We start from the raw sequence: 24,864 nt of genomic DNA, 5'->3' as shown, positions 1-24,864 counted from the left end.
GGCTCCCGATATCCAGTTTGCCTCCTGCTTCTGACGTGCCAGTGTCCTGATTTGCGACTGTGGTCTCTGGCTCTGACGGTAATGGCTGGCCGCCCACAACCCAGCCATGCACGAGGAGTCTATGAGCTGAAAAATTCCGTTCTGCAGTTGAGCCTCAAATGAATTTTTTCCCCCGGATTTTTCAGACTAGCAGCCAATGAACCGATCGGTCCGTTAGTCTCCTGGCTCTAGTTAGAGCGAGGGTGGGAAATCTGTCCTCGGGGACACAGACAAGACAGACAGACACAGATGCCTGCTAGCGGGTCTCCTGAAATTAGGTGTTCCTAAATACAGACGTGTGTTTAAGCCTCTTGTTCTTTTGAGATCCTTTTCTCTTATGTTGCCCCTGGGTACTAATTTCACTGCTATAGACAGAGCATAAGTTTCTACGGCCAGAAGGCACGCCGTTACGGCCCGGGAGCAGCAAATGGGGGGGTTGCCAGGGAGCCCACCTGGTGAAGGAGGAGCTGTTACATGGTCGTGGGGGTGTTGCTGGGTGCTTGTTTGCTTGCCAGGTGCCTGCTTGAGATGAAATTCAGTGCCGATAAATGCAAAGCAATGCACACAGGGGAAACCATAATCCCAGCTCTGCATACGAAATGATGGGATCTAAATTAGCTGCTACTACCCAAGAAAGATCTTGGAGTCACTGTGGATAGTTCTCTGAAAACATCTGCTCAACATGCCGCAGCAGTCACAAAAGCGAACAAATGGAAAGGGACAGATAATAAGACAGTAAATATCATATTGCCACTAGATAAATCCATGGTACGCCCGCACTTTGAATACTTCATGCAGTTCTGGTCACCCCATCTGGAAAAGGCTATATTAGAATTGGAAAAGGTACAGAGATGGGCACCAAAAATGATGAAACAGCTTCCACATGCAGAGACATTAAAAAGATGGGGACTGTTCAGCTTGGAAAAGAGACGACTAAGGGGGGATATGAGAGAGGTCTATAAAATCATGACTGGTGTGGAGAAAACGAATAAGGAAGTGTTATTTACCCCTTCACATAACATAAGAATCAGGGGTCACTCAATGAAATTAACAGGCAGCTGGTTTAAAACAAACAGAAGGAAATACTTCTTCACTCAACGAATTGTAAACCTGTGGAACTCATTGCCAAGGGATGCTGTGAAGGCCAAAAGTATAACTGGATTCAAAAAAGAACTGGATCAGTTTCTGGAGGACAAGTCCATCAGTGGCTATTAGCCAAGATGGTCAGGGACACAACCCCTGCTCTGGGTGTCCCTAAACCTCGAACTGGCCGAACCTGGGAGTGGACAACAGGGGGTGGATCACTTGATAATCACCCTCTTCTGTTAATTTCCTTTGACACATTTGGCACCAACCACTGCTGGAAGACAGGATACTGGGCTAGATGGACCACTACTCTGAGCCAGGAGAGTTATGTTCTAGATTACATCACTTCCATTAAATTAACCACTTGCCCAAAGGCAGTCAATGAGTAAGTTGCAGAGCTGGGAAATGAACTCAGGCTCCTCAAGTCTGCAGCCGGTGCCTTAACCACAAGCCTGCCCTTCCTTCCATCGGGTCTGGGAAGAGCCTCCCAGGCTCTGCCCCCCTCCGGGAAGAGGTTAGTGGGATTACATCCCGCTGCACTCGGGGCTTTGCCAGCAGAGGGGAGCCTGCTCTGAAGGACGTCTGGGTCTCTTGGAACCGGACGGCGCCACACTCAGATCAAAGGAGCTTGCTAGCAGAGCGGGGGTGGGTCTTGCGATTAAGGCCCTGGCCTGGAATGCCGATGACTCGTTTTCCCTTTGTGTCTCTGCCACCCACCACATAACCTTTGGGCGTGTCCCTTCAGCCCAGATCCCAAGACCTGGCTCTTCATTATTATTATTTGTATCTGTATTTCCCAGGAAGACCAGGACCCCACTGTGCCAGGTACTGTACATTTCTATTGCTTTCACAGCTCACGAGGGGATATTGACCCCAGCTCGGGAAATCATCGTTTCTGCAGCTCAGCTCCCCTGCTGTGAAAGGTGAGAGTCTCACGCGCCCTTTCCCCCACCTGGCCCGGTTCGGGTGGAAGAGCTCGTCTGCAGGGGGGAGGTGTCCTGGCATGAGGGAGGGAGGGAATTTAAAGTGCTGGAGCTATTCTGAGATAAAGGTGTCCGGGGTGGGGTGGGGTGACTATTTCAGAAAAGCTGCTCTAGGCAAGGCCTCAGCGCCCTCCTCCGGGGATGGGCAAGGGTGCTACATTGATCGGGATCCTTAAAATGCCTCGTGAGAAAATAAGAACGGCCGTACTGGGTCAGACCAAAGGTCCATCCAGCCCAGTGTCCTGTCTTCCGACAGTGGCCAATGCCAGGTGCCCCAGAGGGAATGACCAGAACAGGTGACCATCAAGTGATCCATCCCCTGTCTCCAGTGGTGCAAGTGGAAATCATTTCTTGCTGGTACTGCACTCATGGGAGGGACACAAGGGGCAGCACATGACCTCCCCACGTGACCCTCCATGTGACACCTCCCCCCCCTCAGCCTGGGGCCCCCACGCTCTCCCTGTCCCCTCCTTACACCCCCCTTTGTATATACAAACATCAACATGCTTAACTACTCACTTTCCCTCCACGTAAGTAGTATTCAGTCTGTTTATATGGAATATGGGAGTTGGGTGAGGCGTCATTTCAGCATATGTCTGACTTATTCAAAGACAAATTTTAAGTAGAACTGTATCCTAAACTGCAATATGATATTGCACCCAAACATTGCATTTCAATGGGAGATTCCACTTCCTTTATAAGAACGGAACAGATCCCTGAAACTCTTACCAATCCGCAAAAGTAGTACATACTCATGCAAATAGTCCCATTGTCTTCAACGGGATTGATCAAATGATTACGGGTTTATGGGATTAGGTTCCAAGTCTGGAAATTGTTCTCGATGAAACTGACCATGCTTCAGCTGTCAGCTCAGAAGCAGCGTCATTCGAATAAAGGTGGGCAGCTGTGTGATAAGTCTTAGCTCCATTGTTAAGATGAGGAACATATTTTCAGCAAAGTTCTTGGCAGATGCTGGACAGCTGGAGAAAGCAGGGAATAGACAGAGCCCCCTCTACCAGCGTTAGAGATGGCTTCCTGGGCTGGCTAGCGACCGTCCTGCTGCCGCAACGGAGATAAAACATGTTCCTGCAGGGGGAGTTTTTGGGGGGGAGGATTAATGTAACTCCCCCCCACATTGAAACAATTAACTCCCCCCACCAAGGCATCTGTCCGTCAGTGTGTGTGGCATTATAACCTTCACTTATAGTTCTCTCACCCACAATGCTGAAAAACGAGGCATTTCTTTTCTTTGTTTTGCTGCTCCAGTTCCAGTTAACAAAATGTATGTTAGATTAGTTTGGCTGCAAAGACGAATTCTATGTACACTGGGGACAACACGTAATTCCCATCAGGCTGCAGAACTGGGCTGACATCAGAATCCAAACATCCTCTGGTCAGTGCAAGCAGAGGCATTCCTCTACTGAGCTGGACTTGATGTGATGCAATATGGATATCATGGATAATTCAGACCAATGGGGAGAAACAGAATCAAAAACACTCTTTAAACAGCTTCCACCCCCCTACCGTTCCCCTCTCGAGGACTCCTGGCCAAAGCCTTTGTTTAAGTTTGTTAGCATATATATTGTGCTGTTAAAGACATTTAAAAAATGAATGTCCTTCCTAGCTGTGTTCTGCTCCTTTAAGGAGCAGAGCGCAGACCCACACCCTCCGGAGGGAGGGGCAGGCTAGCCCCAAGTCTTTCCGGTACTCCGTACCTGCTAAAAATTTCTTGCCGGTACTGCATACTGGAGGGGACTGCCCTACCTGCACTGTTGCCTGTCACCCATTCCCAGCTTCTGGTAAAGAGAGGATAGGGCAGGGATGGGCAAACTTTTTGGCCCGAGGGCCACATCTGGGTACGGAAATTGTATGGCGGGCCATGAATGATGTAGAGGCTCTCTACACAAACATCCCACATACAGATGGAATACAAGCTGTCAGGAACAGTATCCCTGATGATGACACAGCACAACTTATTGCTGAGCTCTGTGACTTTATCCTCACGCACAATTATTTCAAATTTGGTGACAATATATACCTCCAGACCAGTGGCACCGCTATGGGCACCCGCATGGCCCCACAATATGCCAACATTTTTATGGCTGACCTGGAACAACGCTTCCTCAGCTCCTGTCCACTCATGCCCCTTCTCTACCTACGCTATATTGATGACATCTTCATCATCTGGACCCATGGGAAGGAGGCCCTGGAAGAATTCCACCATGCTTTCAACAGCTTCCACCCCACCATCAACCTCAGCCTGGACCAATCTACACGGGAGGTCCACTTCCTGGACACCACCGTACAAATAAGCGATTGCCACATTAACACCACCCTATACCGAAAACCCACCGACCGCTACGCCTACCTTCATGCCTCCAGCTTCCACCCCGGTCACACCACACGATCCATCGTCTACAGCCAAGCACTGAGGTACAATCGCATCTGCTCCAACCCCTCAGACAGAGACCAACACCTACAAGATCTTCACCAAGCATTCTCAAAACTACGATACCCACACAAGGAAATAAAGAAACAAATCAACAGAGCCAGACGTGTACCCAGAAGCCTCCTGCTACAAGACAGGCCCAGAAGAGAAACCAACAGAACTCCACTGGCCATCACCGACAGTCCTCAGCTTAAACCTCTCCAACGCATCATCAGTGATCTACAACCCATCCTGGACAATGATCCAAAAAAGTGCCACCGTGCTCAAACAGCAGAGTAAAAGAAGCAGTTAGAGGCAAAAAGGCATCCTTTAATAAGTGGAAGTTAAATCCTAGGGTACGTCTTCACTTACCGGAGGGTCCGGCGGCAGGCAATCGATGTTCTGGGATCGATCCCGGAAGTGCTCACCGTCGACGCCGGTACTCCAGCTCGCCGAGAGGAGTACGCGGCATCGACGGGGGAGCCTCCCTGCCGCGTCTGGACCCGCGGTAAGTTCGGACTAAGGTACTTCGAATTCAGCTACCTTATTAACGTAGCTGAATTTGCGTACCTTAGTCCGAAGTGGGGGCTTAGTGGGGACCAGGCCTAAGTGAGGAAAATAGAAAGGAGCATAAACTCTGGCAAGCGAAATGTAAAAATATAATTAGGAAGGCCAGAAACGAATGTGCAGAACAGCTAGCCAAAGACTCCAAAAGTAACGGCGAAACAGTTTTAAGTACATCAGAAGCAGAAAGGCTGCTAAACAACCAGTGGGGCCACTGGACGATCGAGATGGTTAAGAAGCACTCAGGGAAGACAAGGCCATTGCTGAAAACCCGAATTCTGTGCATCAGTCTTCACGGCCGAGGATGTGAGGGAGATTCCCACATCTGAGCCCGTTCTTTTCAGGTGACAAATCCGAGGAACTGTCCCAGATGGAGGAGGTTTGGGAACAAATTGGTAAATTAAACAGTAATAAGTCACCAGGACGGGGTGGGATTCACCCAAGAGTTCTGAAGGAACTCAGATATGAAATTGCAGAACTACTAACTGTAGTCTGTAACCTATCATTTAAATCAGCTTCTGTACCAGATGACTGGAGGGTAGCTAATGTGATGCCAATTTTTAAAAAGGGCTCCAGAGGTGATTCCGGCAATTACAGGCCATTAAGCCTGATTTCAGTACCAGGCAAACTGGTTGAAACTGTAGTATAAAGAAAAGAATTATTAGACACATAGATGACCAGAATTTGTTAAAAGCAACAGAGGGTCCTGTGGCACCTTTGAGACTAACAGAAGTATTGGGAGCATAAGCTTTCGTGGGTAAGAACCTCACTTCTTCAGATGCAAGTAATGGAAATCTCCAGAGGCAGGTATATATCAGTGTGGAGATAACGAGGTTAGTTCAATCAGGGAGGGTAAGGTGCTCTGCTAGCAGTTGAGGTGTGAACACCAAGGGAGGAGAAACTGTTTCTGTAGTTGGATAGCCATTCACAGTCTTTGTTTAATCCTGATCTGATGGTGTCAAATTTGCAAATGAACTGGAGCTCAGCAGTTTCTCTTTGGAGTCTGGTCCTGAAGTTTTTTTGCTGTAAGATGGCTACCTTTACATCTGCTATTGTGTGGCCAGGGAGGTTGAAGTGTTCTCCTACAGGTTTTTGTATATTGCCATTCCTGATCTCTGACTTGTGTCCATTTATCCTCTTGCGTAGTGACTGTCCAGTTTGGCCAATGTACATAGCAGAGGGGCATTGCTGGCATATGATGGCATATATAACATTGGTGGATGTGCAGGTGAATGAGCCGGTGATGTTGTAGCTGATCTGGTTAGGTCCAGTGATGGTGTTGCTGGTGTAGATATGTGGGCAGAGTTGGCATCGAGGTTTGTTGCATGGGTTGGTTCCTGAGTTAGAGTTGTTATGGTGCGGTGCGTGGTTGCTGGTGAGAATATGCTTAAGGTTGGCAGGTTGGCTGTGGGCGAGGACTGGCCTGCCTCCCAAGGTCTGTGAAAGTGAGGGATCATTGTCCAGGATGGGTTGTAGATCACTGATGATGCGTTGGAGAGGTTTAAGCTGAGGACTGTAGGTGATGGCCAGTGGAGTTCTGTTGGTTTCTCTTCTGGGCCTGTCTTGTAGCAGGAGGCTTCTGGGTACACTTCTGGCTCTGTTGATTTGTTTCTTTATTTCCTTGTGTGGGTATCGTAGTTTTGAGAATGCTTGGTGAAGATCTTGTAGGTGTTGGTCTCTGTCTGAGGGGTTGGAGCAGATGCGATTGTACCTCAGTGCTTGGCTGTAGACAATGGATCGTGTGGTGTGACCGGGGTGGAAGCTGGAGGCATGAAGGTAGGCGTAGCGGTCGGTGGGTTTTCGGTATAGGGTGGTGTTAATGTGGCCATCGCTTATTTGTACGGTGGTGTCCAGGAAGTGGACCTCCCGTGTAGATTGGTCTAGGCTGAGGTTGATGGTGGGGTGGAAGCTGTTGAAAGCATGGTGGAATTCTTCCAGGGCCTCTACATCCATGGTGGCTAGGATGGTGTTTTCTGGGAGGTCACCAATGCATTGTAGTTTCCTCAGGAAATCTGTGGTGTCACGGAGATAGCATTCTTATGATGTTTTTTTTTTTTAATTTGGGGTATAAATACAGTCGGGGTATTCGCCTTTATGATGATGTCTTTAGAAAGTTTCGACGCAGCTTGCAGGGATTTCACTTTTGGCAGTGTACCTTTAATTTCTGTTTAAGTAACATCCTCATTTTTGTGCAGTTCCCCTTTCTGAAATTAAATGCTACTGTGTTGGGCCGCTGTGGTGTTTTCCCCACCACAGGAATGTTAAATTTTATTATGTTATGGTTACTATTACTAGCTATATTCACCTCTTGGACCAGATCCTGTGCTCCACTTAGGACTACATCAAGAATTGCTTCTCCTCTTGTGGGCTCCAGGACTAGCTGCTCCAAGAAGCCGTCATTAATGGTGTCTAGCATCCTGTCCTGGGGTGACATGTGCCCGGTCAATATGGGGATAGTTGAAATCCACCATTATTAATAAGTTTTTTATTTTTATAGCCTCTCTAATCTCCCTGAGCATTTCACAGTCACTATCACCATCCTGGTCAGGTGGTCAGTAATATATCCCTACTGCTATATTCTTATTGTTAGAGAATGGAATTACATGATGGAATTACTATTACATCATGAGTGATGTGGAGAAAGTGGATAAGGAAAAGTTATTTACTTATTCCCATAATACAAGAACTAGGGGTCATCAAATGAAATTAATAGGCAGCAGGTTTAAAACAAATAAAAGGAAGTTCTTCTTCACGCAGCACACAGTCAACTTGTGGAACTCCTTGCCTGAGGAGGTTGTGAAGGCTAGGACTATAACAGCGTTTAAAAGAGAACTGGATAAATTCATGGTGGTTAAGTCCATTAATGGCTATTAGCCAGGAGGGTAAGGAATGGTGTCCCTAGCCTCTGTCTGTCAGAGGGTGGAGATGGATGGCAGGAGAGAGACCACTTGATCATTGCCTGTTAGGTTCACTCCCTTTGGGGCACCTGGCATTGGCCACTGTCGGTAGACAGGATACTGGGCTAGATGGACCTTTGGTCTGACCTGGTACGGCCTTTCTTATGTTCTTATGTACTATGCATAGAGATTCTTTGGTACAGTTTGGTTCATTTAAGATTTTCACTTCCTTTGATTCTACGCTTTCTTTCACATACAGTGCCACTCCCCCACCAGCATGACCTGGTCTGTCCTTCCGATATATTTTGTACCCTGGTATTACTGTGTCCCATTGATTATCCTCATTCCACCAAGTTTCTGTGACGCCTATTAAGCACTGTCCTCATTTAATATGGGGCACTCTAGTTTGCCCATCTTATTATTAAGACTTCTAGCATTGGTCTAGAAGCACTTGTCACTTTTTCGCAGGGTGGATAAAAATCAATGATTTAAAAAAAATAAAAAAAATCTGATTTTTTTTATTTAAATCAGATTTTTTTTTGATAAAATGCTTTTTGAGGAAAAAACCTATCTAAAGATAGTTTTAATTATGATGATGATGGGCGATCACTCGTTATCAAGTATGATCATCTTCCATGGGAGTTATGGGTCCTCAGGTGGCTAATAAGACCAATCCTTGAACCACAAGTTCTATTACAATGAGAGCAGATGTTTTCAGGCTCAGCGGGAAGCTGTTGACCATGACTGGAGACCAGTCTCTCCTTCCTCCTGTCCTCTTTGTCTTGTCAGCGAGCAAGTTCAAAATGCAGGGGACCATCACGTAGGACTTCACTCCATTTTAAGCGATCCTGGGCAAGTGTCTCCCAAGGATCAACGTCAATATTACATTTTTTTAGGTTGTCCTTAAGCAAGTCCTTATAACGCTTCCGTTGTCCACCCATGTGATGGTACCCTTCTTTCAGCTGAGAGAACAGGACCTGTTTTGGGAGGCGATGATCTGGCATCTGGACAATGTGACCCAGTCCAATGGAATCATTGCCTCGATACTGGTGGTCTTTGCCTCTTCCAGAACACTAATATTGGTGTGCCTGTCTTCCCCTTTGATCTTCAGAATCTTACGAAGGCAGTGTTGATGGTACCTCTCAAGGACTTTCAAGTGGTGTCTGTAGGTTGTCCAAGTTTCAGACCCATACAACAGTGTTGGGAGAATAACGGCTTGATAAACAAGAAGCTTGGTGTCTGTTTAAATGTCATGATCTTCAAAGACCCTGTGCTGTAAATTAGAAAAGGCTCCACTGGCACAGCTCAGGTGATGTTGAATTTCTGCATCAATGCAGAATGGATGAAAGATGACTTCAGAGAATATCAGGGTTGGAAGGGACCTCAAGAGGTCATCTAGTCCAACCCCCTGCTCAAAGCAGGACCAATCCCCAGATTTTTGCCCCAGATCCCTAAATGGCCCCCTTAAGGATTGAACTCACAACCCTGGGTTTAGCAGGCTAATGCTCAAACCACTGAGCTAACCCTCCAAGGTAGAGGAAATGATCAACATTCTCCAGTGCCACTCCATTGATTTTGATAGCTGGGGCATGTAATACCTCATTTGAAGAGGGCTGATAGAGCACTTTAGTCTTCTCAATATTAAGAGTGAGACCAGGCCATGCGTAAGCATCGGCAAACGCATTCAAGATAGTGTGAAGATCTTTCCCAGAGTGGGCAAAGATTGCGTTGTCCTCAGCGTACTGAAATTCCACAATAGAGGTTGTGAAAATGTTACTCTTGGCTTTCAGCCTGCTAAGCCTGAAAAACTGTCCGTCCATTCTGTGAGTGATTTCAACGCCAGCTGTAAACTTCCCAGCAACTAGGTAACGAATGACAGCAATAAAAACCGCAAACATGGTTGGAGCGATGATACAGCTCTGTTTGACTCCTGTTTGTACTTTGAAAGGTTCGCTCTGGGAGCCAGTGCTGCTCAGAACAGTCACTTTCATGTTATCATGAAGCAATTTTAGGACATTGATGTATTTATCAGGACATCCAATCTTAGAGAGTACAGTCCAGAGGGCACGGCGATTCAAAAAGCTTTAGTTAGATCAATAAAAGCCACGTACAGCAGTTGGTTTTGCTCCTGACACTTTTCTTGCAGCTGCTGTGCTGTGAAGATCATATCTGCAGTGCAACGACATGGTCAGAAACCACTCTGTGACTCCGGTAAAATTTCTTCTGATGGGGCAGAAGGCGGGTTGCAAGGATCCGTGCCAGAACTTTGCCTGCAGTGGGTAGGAGGGAGATACCATGATAATTTCCACAATCCACTTTATCCCCTTTCTTGAAGAGGGTGACCATCAAGGCATCCCTCATTTCACTGGGTATCTCCTCCTTTATCCAGATTTTAAGGATAAGCAGGTAAAGCTGGCAAATTAGCTCTGGTCCACCGTTTTTGAAGATTTCAGCGGGGATCCCATCTAGACCTGCTGCCTTGTTGTTCTTCATCTGCATGGTGGCATCGTGTACCTCATACAAACTGGGAGGGTCTCCGAGCTCGTCCCTAAATGGTCGTTGAGGGATTTGCTCAAGAACTTCATCTACAACCATAGAATTATGGTTAAGGAGATCGTCAAAACGTTCTTTCCAACAAGAATTGATGGCTTTGTTGTCCTTCAGAAGTGTGGTTCCGTAATTAAGATCCATTATAGCTCAAAGATATAGGAATAGGGATTATAAATTCTAATTCTGTAGTATGAGACAATATATTCATGTCATGTTTAAGAAAAGTTTTGTACATGAGTTCCAATAGTTCATGGATTAGGGACCCAATCTTATGGGGTTCCAGGGGCTTCTGTTTAGATTATTTAGGTTAATCTTTCTATCTACCCAATGGGACTCAGTGCTCAGTCTAGAAGATACCATCAGAGATGCTTAGTTTTGCAGTTCTCAAATGGTGGATTTGTGTTTCCAGAGATAACATGCTTGTTAACCACAAAAATGTTTTTAAATAAATAATATAGAGAGATGAGAAATAACAGACTTCAACCCTATTGTTCCTCTGCAAATTTGCGTACACAGAGTCAATCCCTTGCCTCTCTCTAAAAGTGCAAAGTTTCAAAAAGTTCAATGACGAGAAGATTGTTGGGGGCGGAATAGATCTGGACTAGGAGAAGAAGTCTGGAGATAAATGTGAGAAGCGAGGGACATATGCTTGGTTTGTTAAAATATTGTCTGTTTGCTGTTGAAAAAAAAGCCAGAATACTTAATGTTGTTGTTTTAGTTAAATAAAACAATTTAAATGTCTGTCTGGTGATGTTCTCCTCCTAATACAGCATGGCAAGAAAATCCTCCAAATATTAATGATTAACCTGTTGAATTGGAAATAGTTCACCTCCCAATGACTTCATAAATATCTGCTTCAGTTACCTTTGGTAAATTAAATAACCAAACCATCATTCGTTTTCTGATATAGCTGTAAAACTAATCTGAAAAGTTTTCGAAATAAATCACTGTTCTAAAAATCTATAGTGTGTACCTTCTAAAAATGAAATCTACATCTATCTCTGAGTTGTGAAGAATATGTATTAAGGTTATAACAACCAACAAGAATGCACTTTTATGTAGAAATCCATGATTAAATCGAGTCTTCCTGACTAGTGATTTAAATCAAATCCACCCTGCTTTTTAGCTGTCTCCCGTTACGTAATGTAATTAAATGGGCCTCTTTTTCATTTGACTGTTCCTCATCAGATCCTACCCATATTTTATCATCTTCCATCCTCTCCTTCTTACTAGGACATAGAGAATCTCCATTAACAGATCCTCCCCTAAGGGATGTCGCTGTCGGCTTTCCCCCGCCCTTAGTTTAAAAACTGTTCTACGACCTTTTTAATTTTATGTGCCAACAATCTGGTTCCATTTTGGTTGAGGTGGAGCCCATCCTTCCTGTATAGGCTCCTCCTTTCTTAAAAGGTTCCCCCAGTTCCTAATAAATCTAAACCCCTCCTCCCTACACCATGGTCTCATCCACGCATCGAGACCCTGCATCTCTGCTTGTCTAACTGGCCCTGTGCGTGGAACTGGGAGCATTTGAGCGAATGCTACCATGGAGGTTCTGGACTTCAATCTCTTACATGGGCAGTGGGTGAAGCTTTCCCATGGGGGAGGTTAGCTCCCTGTCCTGCCTCTTCCGCCCTCAGCCCCAGCCACACTCCACGCACCCCCACCTGGCCTCCTCCCTGCTCAGCCCCCGCTCCGTTGCAGTGTTCCTCCTCCCCCCCGCCCATGGCGAGACCCCCCCCCACAGCCTGCCGTTCACCATTGGCTCACTGCATCCCTCCTCGCTCCCCCGCCAGACCCTCCTCCCGCTGCAAGACATCCCCCACCCTCCTGTGGGGGGTGGAGAGTGAGGAGGGATGCTGCGAGCGGTGGGGACCTTAGGAGGTCGGGGGTGGAGTAGAAGAAGACTTGCCAGGCAGCAGCAGGCGGTGGGGGCCTCGGGGAAGGGGCGGAGCAGGGAGGGGAAGAGGCGGGGCCACCACGGTCCTGGTGTCCACCGGTGGCTGCACCTTCCCTGGCCTATTATACCCACCGCCTGTGATCTCTTACCCTGAACATCTTAGAACATCATCATGGTAGGCTTTTGTATTGGGCCATGCCTGGTGCCCGGACTGATGTCTCTCCATGCCCCGTGTGGAGCACAGGGTGCGGTTGTATCCACCGCCCCATCTCGTAGCTGGCCCGCTAGAGGATAACAGCCTACTGCTGCCACCGGCGATGGGAGCCGCTCCTTTAGCTTCGGCAGCAGACCTGCTATGCTGGAAGTTCAACGGCTGCCGAAATCCCACGCAGGGGCTAGTGAACCTGGGTGATAAAGCACCCCTGGGCCCCACCCCAGAGGCAGCATCCCGCAGCAGGCACTTGATATGGAGAATGGTTTCTGGCTCAGCCACTAAAGTGACCCGCCATGAGTCCCTTTCATTTCCCCCTCCTGCCCTTTGGTGCCCTCGCTCTGTCTGTCTGTGCAGCACATGGTGGATTCCCACAGGCTAATATACCATAACAATAGCAGCTGACTTCTTGCTTGAGAATAACTCCGGGAAGGCAGGCAGGGAACAGTGGGAGGAGGCGGGGGGGGGGCGGTCAGGGACATAGGCCATGGGGAGCCCGAGACAATCCTCTGGAAATCAAAAGAGCACCAAATACTCTCACGCGAGCGCTGGGTGCTGAGGGGCTGATGACAGGCTGAAGGGGAAGACTATGCTGCCATTGTAAGGCCGGCTGGTGGGTTAAATTTAGGGCTGCGGTAAAAGCAGGAATGTTCCCAGCGTTTTGTTGCTTTCTTGCTTTGCTTTGCTTTCCCCCCACTCAGAACAGGTTGGGCTTTTTCCCCCTCCCTTCCTCCTTTATGGGAAGTCACTTCCCTCCTTGCTGCAGCTGGAGTAGCAAACATCTGGCCGGCTCGGGAAAGTGGCGAACGAAAGGGGTGCCAAGCGGCCGGTTTCCATCATCCCCCCAAGGGAGGAGCGGATCTTCCTCTCCAGCGCAGTGGATTTCGGCACCACTTCAGCTGAGGAGGAAATCCATATTATTGTTCCCGGCGCTGCACAGACCCCAACCAAGATCAAGGCCAGGGGAGGTGGAGCCTTCCCAAAAGTGGGGGTGCCCGCTCCTCTTCCGCCCAAGCCCTGCCAAGCCGGAAGCCGGAGCGGGCCAGGAGCGGCGGATCCTCTACCTGCCCAGGGTGGGGGCACCCGAGAGCAGCCCCCAGACCATGTCCCTGCCCTACGGACCCCCCGCCCTGGGCAGGTGGAGGGTCTGCGCCTCCCCACAGCTGCCTGGGCTCCCCAGCCAGGCTCCTGCTGCCGGCCTAGCCGTGGGGAACCCGGGGGGGGATTTTGGGGTGGAGAGGAGGAGCAGGAGCGGGGTGGGGCCCATGGTGAAAAGTGGACATGACAGGCTCATCCACTTTCAAAAACTGGGAGGGGCAGGGCCCCCTCCCGCCCTATTCCGAGGCCCTGCTCAGGGCCCCCATTGTGCCAGGGGACCCTGACCGAGATCAAGGCCCTGTGGTGGGGTGTCCACCCCACACAGGACTGGAAGGGGTTAAGATGGCCAGGCCAACCAATTAGCTCCACGGGCTGCACCTGGAGGAGGAGCCAATTGGAAGCAGGCTCAGCTGGGCAGGAACAGGTGGGGCCTGTATAAAGCCAGGTAGCTGGCAACAGAAGGCGGCTGCAGGGACGTCGGCTGCAGTCACTCCCTGGGAGGAGGGAGTTGGGAGGCTGGCAAACCCAGGAAGGTAGGAGAAGGCTCAGGGGAATAACAGTGCAGACCCTGAGCTGGAACCTGGAGTGGAGGGTGGGCCTAGGTGCCCCTCCCAGCCACTGGGGACGTGGCACAAGCCAGGCAGAGGATAGCAGACTGCCTGGGAGGCCTGGACAACCTTTGTTACGGCTTCCCTGGAAAGGGGGAGGACGTAGGGTGACCTGGCCGGAGGGCTGAGCCCTGAAGAGGGGGCTGCGGTTCCTGGAGTGAGAGTGGGACAGATCCTGCCGGAGGGGCAGGGGGCACAATGGCTGGCCAGAGCTAATTCCCGGGATGGCCAGCAGGAGGCGCCACTAGCAGTGAGTGCACCCTGAGGCCAGGGCACTGGACTGGGCACGGGGCTCCCAACGGAGGCCAGGGCCCTGGCTGTACCGGGTACCGGGCTCCCGCCCGAGGCCAGGGCCCCCCTGACCCAGGATGTGAACCAGTCCCGGCCCAAAGAGCTTCCAGTCCAAGTCAACAGGCAAGACAGAAATCCTCTCCCCATTTCCCCGCTGGGTGAACCGAAGCTCGGAGAAGGGGAGGGACGTGCCTGGGCCGCACAAGGCGTCCGTGATAGAGCTCAGCCTTGAACCGACAGCTCCTGAGTGCCAGCCGCAGGACGGCACTGCCTCTCGTCGCTCCTTCCACCTGGAGCAGCTGCTCCACAGATGGGGTCAGCGCGTGTGGGACACGTGACCGCTCGGGGGGGGCCACTTGTGATTCTAACGCCCCTGCCTTTGGCACCGGGGACGGGAGGGGGGGCTGGTGATGCCAGGAGTAAAGAGGGACGTGTCAAAAGGACCCACTCTGCTCAGGAGCGGGCAGGGTCCTCTCCTTCCTTTCAGCTGCTGGCCTTACGGCTTCTGCTTTAACACAGGATCCCAGCTGGGTCCTGTTAAGGCCAGGGTCTGTGCCAGCAACGCCGGCCCAAGCCACCGGGCGCTCTGCCTCCTGCAGCCAGACGCTGCCTCTGGATTTACTCCCAGCCTCTCCGACACCAGGGCTGCGTCACTCCAGCTGCAGGGAACGGTCTGGGTTTGGCGGGCCCGGCCCCACCCGGGAGCAGACAGACCGAGCCAGACGATCCGCTTCGCAACGGGCACAGCTTGTGCATCTCTAGTGATTTCCAGGAAGTCACACCGATGCCTTCCATGGGTTCCTACTAGTTTGTACGTGTGTATTTTATCAAACAACCACGGGGCAGAGCAGCAATGCGGTGGGGTCTAGCGGTTCGAACGGGGGGGGGCCAAACTTTTTGGCCTGAGGGCTACATCTGGGTATGGAAATTGTATGGCAGGCCATGAATGCCCACAAAATTGGGGGTTGGGGTGCGGGAGGGGGTGCAGGCTCCGTGTGGGGCTGTGGGATCTTGGGTGGGGTCAGAAATGAGGAGTTCGGGGTGTGGGGGGGGCTCCAGGCTGGGACTGAGGGGTTTAGAGGGCGGGAGGGGATCAGGGCTGGGGCAGGGGGTTGGGGCACAGGAGGGTGTCAGGGGTGCAGGCTTCGGGCGGTGCTTACCTCAAGCAGCTCCCAGAAGCAGCGGCATGTCCCCCCTCCAGATCCTATGCAGAGGTGTGGCCAGGCGGCTCTGCGCACTGCCCTGTCGGCAGGCACCACCCCTGTAGCTCCCATTGGCCACAGTTCCCAGCCAATGGGAGCTGCGGGGGCAGCACTTGGGACAGGGGCAGCATGCAGAGCCCCCAGGCTGCTCCTACGCATAGGAGCCGGAGGGGGGACATGCCGCTGCTTCCGGAAGCCGCACGGAGCGGGACAAGCCCCGGACCCCACTCCCCGGCGGGAGCTCGAGGCCGAATTCAAATGTCTGGAGGGCCGGATGTGGCCCCTTGGCCGTAGTTTGCCCACCCCTGGGTTAGAGCAAAGAATTGGTTTTCAGACATATGGGTTTTTCCGGATCCCAGTTTTGGGCTAGAAGGGGAGTGGGGTCAAGTGGTGTAGAGCGAGGGGAGGGTGAATCTGTTTGGAAGTGTGTCACATCCTCTCGGGCCAGCAGCAATCCGGGAATGTGCTGAACGCGCTTTGCCAGGTCCGGTACGCACCTGGGAGAAGCCCTTCTCCTGAGCCACGACTAACCAAATTCCCAGCTCCCACATGCATCTGGGGCTGCTTATCAAGACACTTGGACGCAATAGCCCATGTGCTGCGACCGCGTGTAAAGCCCTCTTCAGTTCTCAGGAACTGGCTTCTGTCAGTCATGACGTCCTTTCACTTTCATGCGCTGACGGTGCCGCGGACACATTTAGGGTTATATTTTTCTAAAAGGGCTCATGATTTCGGGGGCCCAACCGAAAACCCCCTAAAGGGGCCTGATTTTTAGATATTCGGAGTAACCCCTAGCCCTCAGAATCGGTTGATCTCAAAGAGGGAGAGATTCAGAGATGCCGTGAAGGAGAAGGGCAAGTTGGTTCTCATGGTAGGAGACCTGGAGCACGAACGGGACGACTTTGTGGGCCCAGCTACGACAGTTCTGGGGGAGAAGGTACCTTCCCACTCAAGAGTTGCAGTCTTGAGCGGGAGGGTTTGTGAGGGGGTGTCCACCCCACACAGGACAGGAAGGTGGCCAGGTAGGCCTATTAACTCCACAGGCTGCACCTGGAGGAGAAGCCAGGGAGTAGATTGCAAACAGGACCACCTGGGCAGGAACAGGCAGGGCCTATAAAGCCAGGAAGCTGGCAACAGACAGGGGCTGCAGAGCTGGGAAAGGGAAGCCACTCCCTGAGCATTGGAAGTTGGAGGGGGTATACCCAGAGAAAGCGGGGGGATGAGGAGTGGCGGGAAGCAGTCTGGGGAAGGAGCAGGGAGGGCAGAGAGACTACAGCCCAGAACTGCTGTGTTGAGGGGTCCGGGTTCCCCTACCCGCCTCTGGGGAAGTGACACTGGCGGGCTAGCGAACGGGAAGACTGCCTGGGTTACTGTGGGAGCGACAGAGAATGTGAAGGACCCCGGAAGGGGAAACCACGGCCGTGATCAAGCCGGAGGGCTGAGTCATAAAGAGGCAGCTGTGGTTCCTGGACTGAGCGAGTGGCTGCAGAGAGACGACGCGACGACGGGCCAACTGTGGGAAGGGGCGTAGCACCTGGCAGAGCTAATCCCCAGGACAGCCAGGGAGAGGCGCTAGCCAGTGATGAAGAGAGCACCCCATGACATGGGTCAGACCAATGGTCCATCTACCCCAGTGTCCTGTCTTCCGACAAGGGCCACTGCCAGATACTTCAGAGGGAATGAACAGAGCACAGAAATTATCAAGTGATCCATCCCCTGTCATCCCATCCCAGCTTCTGTCAGTCAGCAGTTTAGGGACACCCAGAGCAAGGGGCTGCGTCCCTGAGCATCTTGGCTAACAGCCATTGCTGGACCCGTCCTCCAGGAACTTATCCAGTTCTTTTTTGAACCCAGTTATACTTTTGGCTTTCACAGTATCCCCTGGCAGCGAGTTCCACAGGTTGACTGTGCGCTGGGTGAAGAAATACTTCCTTCTGTTCGGTTTAAACCTGCTGCCTATTCATGTCATTGGGTGGCTCCTGGTTCTTGTGTGATGTGAAGGGGTAAATAACACTTCCCTAGTTACTTTCTCTACACCGATCATGATTCTATAGACCTTTGGCCTATCCCCTCTTTGTCGGCTTTTTTTCCAAGCTGAACGGTCCCAGGCTTTTAAATCTCTCCGCAGATGGAGGCTGTCCCATACCCATCTGCAAAAAATAACCCTTCATACTATAACTTATATAGTGCTACTATAACTTAGCTAGTCCACTCTCTTGGGACATCTTTCTGCTGTCTTTGTACATCACCTGGCACAATGGGGGCTGGCTCCTCGGTTCTAACACAAAATTAAGAATAAATAACGGACTACAGCATCAGGAAAAGGAATAGATCCCAGATGTCCTGAACACCGGTCCTCTCCTCTAACCACTAGTCTCCATTCCCGTCCAGCCCCAGGATGGGAACCCAGGCATCCTGCGCGCCAGCCGCCTCCTCTCACTGCTCGTTCTCTCCTGGCTGCACATTGTGCAGAGTGACCGGGCCGCCCTGTGTTTCTTGATGGCTTCACGCGCCCCAGGGACAGAGCGAGTGGAAAAGCGTGACCAGCAGAGCCTGGTTCGTAGCTTGATTGTGATCTCAACCCTGACGCGTGCCAACAGACCCGTGGCGGTATCTCTGTATGTGCATCACTCGCGTAGGCAGAGTCAAATTGGTTCAGCCAACCTCATTCATAGACCATGGGGACTTTGATAAGCTCGGGGGACTTCCTAGCTTAACGAGATCCTAATCAAAGCCCGGACAAATGGCTAAAAGCCAAGGAAATTTACAGGAAACAAACCTCGAATCGTTCGTTAGACTGGACCGTGGCTGCTATGGGGTTAAGAGGCAGCAGCACTTATCCCCATCCACCCACCCTGAAAAAGGTCAAGAGAAACAAATATTATTTTTTGAACAAGCTTCTCAAACCCCCAAAATGTTCTTTCGCAGCAGCCAAAAGCCAACATGTTTTTCAATTTAAAACAGATACCGCAAACTCAGCTATTTTCAATGGGAAAAAATAACACTATGAGGAAACTGAGGGGGAGTGGCTTGCCCAAAGTCAGCCAATGGCAGACCCTGGAATAGAACCCTGAGTTCTTGAGGCTCAGGCCACTAGGCCACGCTGCCTCTAAAACAGCATGTGATAAAGGGAGGGGGATAGCTCAGTGGTTTGAGCATTGGCCTGCTAAACCCAGAGTTGTGAGTTCAATCCTTAAGGAGGCCACTTAGGGACCTGGGGCAAAATCAGTACTTGGTCCTGCTAGTGAAGGCAGGGGGCTGGACTTGATGACCTTTCAAGGTCCCTTCCAGTTCTAGGAGATAGGATATCTCCATTAATTTAAAGACTGCTCCCAATGATGCACACAAGGTGGGGCAGCATTAAGGTTATGAGGACATCCTTAAACCTAGTGCTTGGTAACAGCTATGTGCTTGTCTTTGCAAGCTCAATACAGTTCTTTTAGTATCACTTTTGGGGGATGCAATTAACTACAACAAAAGGAAAGAGTCAGGGAGGGGGTGGAGAGGAGGAACTAAGACTCCCCCACCTGCCAAGCAGGAGATACCCAAGAGGCAGGTTAGAGGGTGAGGTGGCCATGTTTGTTGTGGGCATGGGGTTCTGAAGCCAGGAGCAAGGTGGGGAGAAGGTTAGAGGGTGAGGCAGCCATGTTTGTTGTGGGCATGGGGTTCTGAAGCCAGGAGCTAGGTGAGGAGAAGGTTAGAGGGTGAGGCAGCCATGTTTGTTGTGGGTGAGGGGTTCTGAAGCTGTTTTCTGAAGCAGATATGCTGAGGAACTAAATGCAAAGGCCATTTTCAGGGCAGCACCGGAGTATGGATTTGGGGGATCAGGCCAGTGAGTCTAGAGCTGGGCAAACAACAGATTTTTTTTTCAGTCCACTGGCAATTCCAAAACTTGGGGGGGGGGGGGGAATCATTTGGAGTCAAACCAAAACTGAAATTTTTCGACCAATTGAAAAGTTGGGGAAAAAATGAGGGTTGGGGCAAATGCCACATTTCACGTGGACAAAATTTAAATTTTTCACTAAAAAGTAGTTTTAGCCAATTTTTTTTTGCCAACGCCGACTGAGAGCCTAGCTAGAGTCTCTTCAGAGGCCCTTACGCATCCTGTTCTATTGTCTCCAAGCCCCTCTGCCAACACGAATGCCAGCAGCAGGTGTGTGATCAGTAGTGGGCTGAGGATATCCAGGGCAGGGACTGGGGGGTCAGCTCTGGGCTGAACTGCAAGCCAGCCCCCAACCAGGAAAAAGCTCCATCGCCCCTTCCCCAGATCCACCCAGTCCCTTTCATAGCAGCTGATCACGAACCCTGAGCGCCATCCTGCAAAACCCCACCGCCCCTCCAACGTATGGCCCGAGGAGCAGGAGGTAAGCTGACAAAGGGCTTGGGGAAATTGATTGGCATCACTAGGGAAGTAGAATCATTCTGCTCTCGCTCCACGGGTCAATTTCCCTGGGTAGATGGGGGCCTTTGGCAGCCCAGGCCAGTCCCACTCGGGGGGGAGGACTTGGCAAGGTCTGAGGAGCACTCAAGAGGCCCTCGGGAATGGGACAAAGCGTTAGTTCAAGGAGCAGATGGAAGCAGCATCGTGCAATGGTTAGAGCACAGCACTGGGACTGACTGCGTTCCCTTCCCAGCTCTGTCTCTGCGTGGGAGGCCGCAGGCGCACTCCTTTCCCGTCTCCGTGCCTCAGTTTCTCTAGCTGTAAAACAGAGAGGAGGCTGCCCCGAAATCTCCGGCCAGAAAACACAAAGCACCGTTCGCAAGGCTCAGGGCCAGCGCAGGTTAAAGGTTGAGTTGATGCTTCAGCTCCATGTGTGGTTCGGGACGACGCTGCCACGATCTGCCCAGTGGGAGATCCCACCCGGAGCTCAAGCCTGCCATACATTTTCTTGGTCCCCGCCAGCTGCTAGCACTGGCAGCTGATTGCGTAAGCCCCCAGGGGCGCAGCTTCCCTCGCTTTCCCGCCGCAGAGCTGGCAGACCAGGAGGGGGCGCTACAGCCTCTCAAGGCACGGGCAGGCCAGGACACAGGAGTGGCCAGCTAGCCCGCAAGGCTTATAATAATTACTTTATTTTAACATCTTTAATTACAGACAGTAAAACAGCTCGAGAGGTGGCGGTGGGGGGCGGGCTCCTGGATCCGGTGGTGCGCACGGCGACACCCAAGTGCTTTGGACGCATCTGCGTGTGGCACAATAGGCCGGTCGCTCTTCCTCGAGGAGGTGCCCAACGCTCCCCAGGCTGAGAGAAGGGGGCAAAGGTGGGGGGGTGGGCAAGTGAGGTAAAGCACCCCGAGAAATCCAGTCTGCTGCCCCCACTACCCCTGCTACACACACACCCCCACACACTCCCGGCCTGAGTTGGGGGCTGGGCCTCTGCCAGCCCAACACCCACACACCTATTGCTTATTTGTAAGGCTAAGATTAGGTCACGGGTTCCAGGACTTCCTGAGACCTCCGCGACATTTTCTGCTTCAGCCCTTGGGCGGTGGGACTTCAGCTGTCAGCCAGCAGGGGGCCCCCTGGAGCTCTGAGCCACCATGGTGGGGGGAAAGGGGGGGGCAGCCCGCCACAGACCTCCCGCCCTTACCTCCCCTGCAGCAGGGCTCGGGCTCTCATCCCACCCGTCAGCCGCATTTTGTCACAGCTCGGTTGAGCGAAAGCCAGGGACAGGTCACAGGCTTCTGAGAATTTTTGTTTATTGCTTGTGACCCGTCCCCGGCTTTTCCTAAACAAACTGACAGTCTTAACCTTACTTCTTTGTTGTGGCGGGCTGGAGGCAGACGCCTGGGGAGAAGGAATGTCTCACGGGGAGGGAGGGGCGTATGCTGCCCCTGTCCTCTGGAGCAGGGAGCTACACGCCTCAGATCAGAGAGCTCACACGGGACCTAGAAGAGGGGCACTCTGGGGTGAGAGCGCTCCTGGGAGACTAGGAGCTGGTGGTCCTGGGACCAAGACCCCAGCAGCCGGGGTCCTGGATCCAGATCCCAGCAGCCAGGGGTCCTGGGACCCAGAACCCAGTATTAGAGAAGTCCTGTAAGACTGGTAGCCAGGGATCCCAGGCCCAGATCCCAGCAACTAGGGGTCCTGGGAGCCAGATCCCGGTATTTGAGAGCTCCTGAAAGACTGGCAGCCAGGGGCCCTGGGGCCCAGATCCCAGCAGCCAGAGGTCCCGGGGCCCAGGTCTCGGTATCAGAGAGCTCTTGTCAGACTGGCAGCTGGGGATCCCGGGCCCAGATCCACCGAGCACAGACTGCCTCCAAGGATGTGATCTTTGATCCCTACTGGGCTGAGCTCTCACCCCCCACCCCCCCCCGAGCGGAGCCAGTGAGTGCCTCTGAAGCTGGTGAAAGCAGAGCCCTGCCTGTCCACCCTGGGTTTCTGATGCAGAGGGAGAGGATGACTATGGATGGGACCCCCCCGCGCCGACACCTTGCTTCTGCTCGTCCCCTGATCCTAACCTCTGACCCCACCTAGCCCCCTCGCCTCTCCTGAAACCCCCAAGCCCAAAGACCACCCGTCAGAGACACGCCTCAAAGCCAGAGCACTTGGGGAAGGGAGGGGAGGCCTCCGTGCTCCACCCTGCAAGCCAATACCGTCTGCCGGGAGAGATCGGGCCGCAGACAGAGCCGGCTTAGGTCCAGCGGCCTCTCTGCTCCAGGCCGGAGTCTGAGCGAGCCCTGGGAATAAATACAATCTTTCCAATATATTAAAAAAAAAAATACTCCTGCCTCTCGGCTGTGCGGCGCCAGCTCACGGCAACACTACAAATGGGCTCGGCGTGGGGGGGAAGAGAACCACGGCAACCCCCCCTCCCCGCCCTCGGGATGGACGCTCCGGCGCCTGGGCAGCCCGGGCTGATGGCAGAAGAAAGTAAAAAGGCCGAGGGGCCGTCTCTGCCTAGCATGGGGGGCCTCCAGGCGGGGGCGGTGGTGACCGGGGAGGTTACATCATCCCCAGCTGGAGGAGAGTGTTGGCGTAGGCCATCGGTTTGACGTTCGGGTGAGGCTGAAAGAGAAGAGGCAGCCAGGTTAGGGCCCGGCGGGGCTCTGGGGGCAGCACTGTCCCCCCTCCCGTGGTATCTGCAGAGCCCCCCGCCCACTCGGGGAGCAGGAGCACAAACGAAGAGGCTGTGGGGAGACTGTGATGGTAATCAAGGTGCTGGCTAGGGGGCGCTGTCCTCTCTCAAGCAATGTCTCAGTGTGGCACTAAGGGGCGCCATGCTCCAGGGAGCAGGGTGGGGGGCACTCTCCCCTGGCAGTCAGTGCTGGCCCCAATCTCCTGGAGCTGCAGTAGGGGGCGCTGTGCTGCAGGGCGTGTTTTTGGGGGTAATAGATAATATCAAGGTCTTGATTGCTTGTGGTTGTCAGAGGTGAAATGGGATCTCCCCTCCACACCCGAGCTGGGGCATTTGCCTCTTCCCAGATAAATTCTAATTGGATAAATATGGTCAGTGTCCCTATGTCAGGCCCAGGGTTTCTGTTCACTTTCAGCCCTGAACGGGGGTGGTTTTGCTGACAGCTGTTGGCAAACTTCTGTGCTTTACAGCTGTGCTTCTGCGCGGGGGGAAGTGACGGTGACGCACACACGCTGAGCCATTAAGCACTGTGGGATCTCAGACGCAGGACCCGCTCCAAGTTTTTTGCCGCCCCAAGGAAAAAAAATTTCCTGTGCTCCCTGGTCCCGCCCCAACTCTGCCCCTTCCCCACCCCATTCCAACTCCTTCCCCAAATCCCCGGCCCCGCCTCCTCCCCCTGGCGTGCCGCATTTCCCCTCCTACCCCTCCCTCCAGGAGGGAGAGGGGAGAAGCGGAGCGGCGGCGCGCTCGGGGGAGGAGGCGGAGGTGAGCTGGGGGGGGGGGGGGAGTGGTTCCTCTGCCCCCCCCCAGGGGTACTTCCTGTGACCCTCCCCGTGCCCCCCCCGCTCTGCCTGCTCCCCTGTGCGTGCCGCCGCCGCTCCGCTTCTCCCCCCTCCCTCCCAGGCTTGCCACAAAACAGCTGATTCGCGCAAGCTGGGATGCGGGGGGAGAAGCGGAGTGGTGGCGCGCTCGGGGGAGCAGGCGGCAGTGGAGCAGAGGTGAGCTGAGGGGGAGCAGTTCCTCTGCCCTCCCCTCCCCCCCCGGGGCTACTTCCTGCGGACCGCCGCAGCTCACCTCCACTCAGGGCCGGCTCCCAGCGCCCGAAGGAAAAAAAAAAGAGCGGGAGTGCCACCCAAGCACATGCTTGGAGGGCTGGTGCCTAGAGCCGGCCCTGCTCAGATGCTCCAGGTGGGTTGTAAATTAATTATTACAGGGGCTCACCAAGGCCCCAGTGCAGAGCCAGGGGGCACGGGGCAGATCCCAATGCCCAGGCAGGGTGTCAGGAGGCACTGGGGGGAAAAGGATTGCCCACGCAGCTGGTAAAAACGTAACATGGGGTGCCACCACAGACATGTGGATCACGACCCTCGACTGGGGATTAGAGCTGGTGACAAATTGACTTTCCCGTTCAGCGGCTGAACCAAAAAAATCCAAAACCACTTCCGTTCAGGTTGACCAAAACGAAAAACGGGGGAGGAGGGGATTCCATTTTGGGTAGAACTAAAGGGTCCGTTTTCTGGTGGGTTAATGGATGTTTTCACTCTATGTCTACACTACCCCCCGGATCGGCAGGCAGCGAATGATCCAGCGGGGGTCGATTTATCGCATCTAGTTTAGACGCGATAAATCGAGCCCCAAGTGCTCTCCCGTCGACTCCTGTACTCAGCCGTGATGCAGGCAGTTATCCACGTAGCTGAAGTCGCGTAACTTAGATCGACACCCCCCCCCGTGTAGACCAGGCCTAAACTATTCAATTTTTCTGGAATGTTTTTTACCTGTTATTCTTTTCAGCTGAAACTATTAACCAAATTTGACCTCAATTCACAAACAGTTTCGCTCCACCTGAAACTGCATTTTTCACCCAGAACTGCCCATCTCTTTTAGCCAGGGCTCCTGCCCCTTCTCGAAATCAGACCCTTTAGGAGTCTCAAATT

The 24,864-nt window shown here is 52.4% G+C and overlaps 1 protein-coding gene across 1 annotated transcript in view; it reads right to left on the bottom strand.

Moving 5' to 3' along the window:
* Positions 1-20,902: 20,902 nt before the first annotated feature.
* Positions 20,903-24,864, bottom strand: part of PPP5C (protein phosphatase 5 catalytic subunit) — a 43,318-nt gene continuing 39,356 nt past the window's right edge. The window contains exon 13 of the mRNA XM_054009825.1: positions 20,903-22,860. Coding sequence (XP_053865800.1) covers positions 22,798-22,860 — 63 coding nt within the window. The 3' untranslated portion in view covers positions 20,903-22,797. The remainder of the gene's footprint in view (positions 22,861-24,864) is intronic.

Source organism: Malaclemys terrapin, chromosome 20 (genome assembly GCF_027887155.1).
Source record: "Malaclemys terrapin pileata isolate rMalTer1 chromosome 20, rMalTer1.hap1, whole genome shotgun sequence".
Classification (NCBI taxonomy): Eukaryota; Metazoa; Chordata; order Testudines; family Emydidae; genus Malaclemys; species Malaclemys terrapin.
The sequence above is the reverse complement of the archived record's forward strand: the minus strand, read 5'-3'. Positions and strand labels throughout refer to the sequence as shown.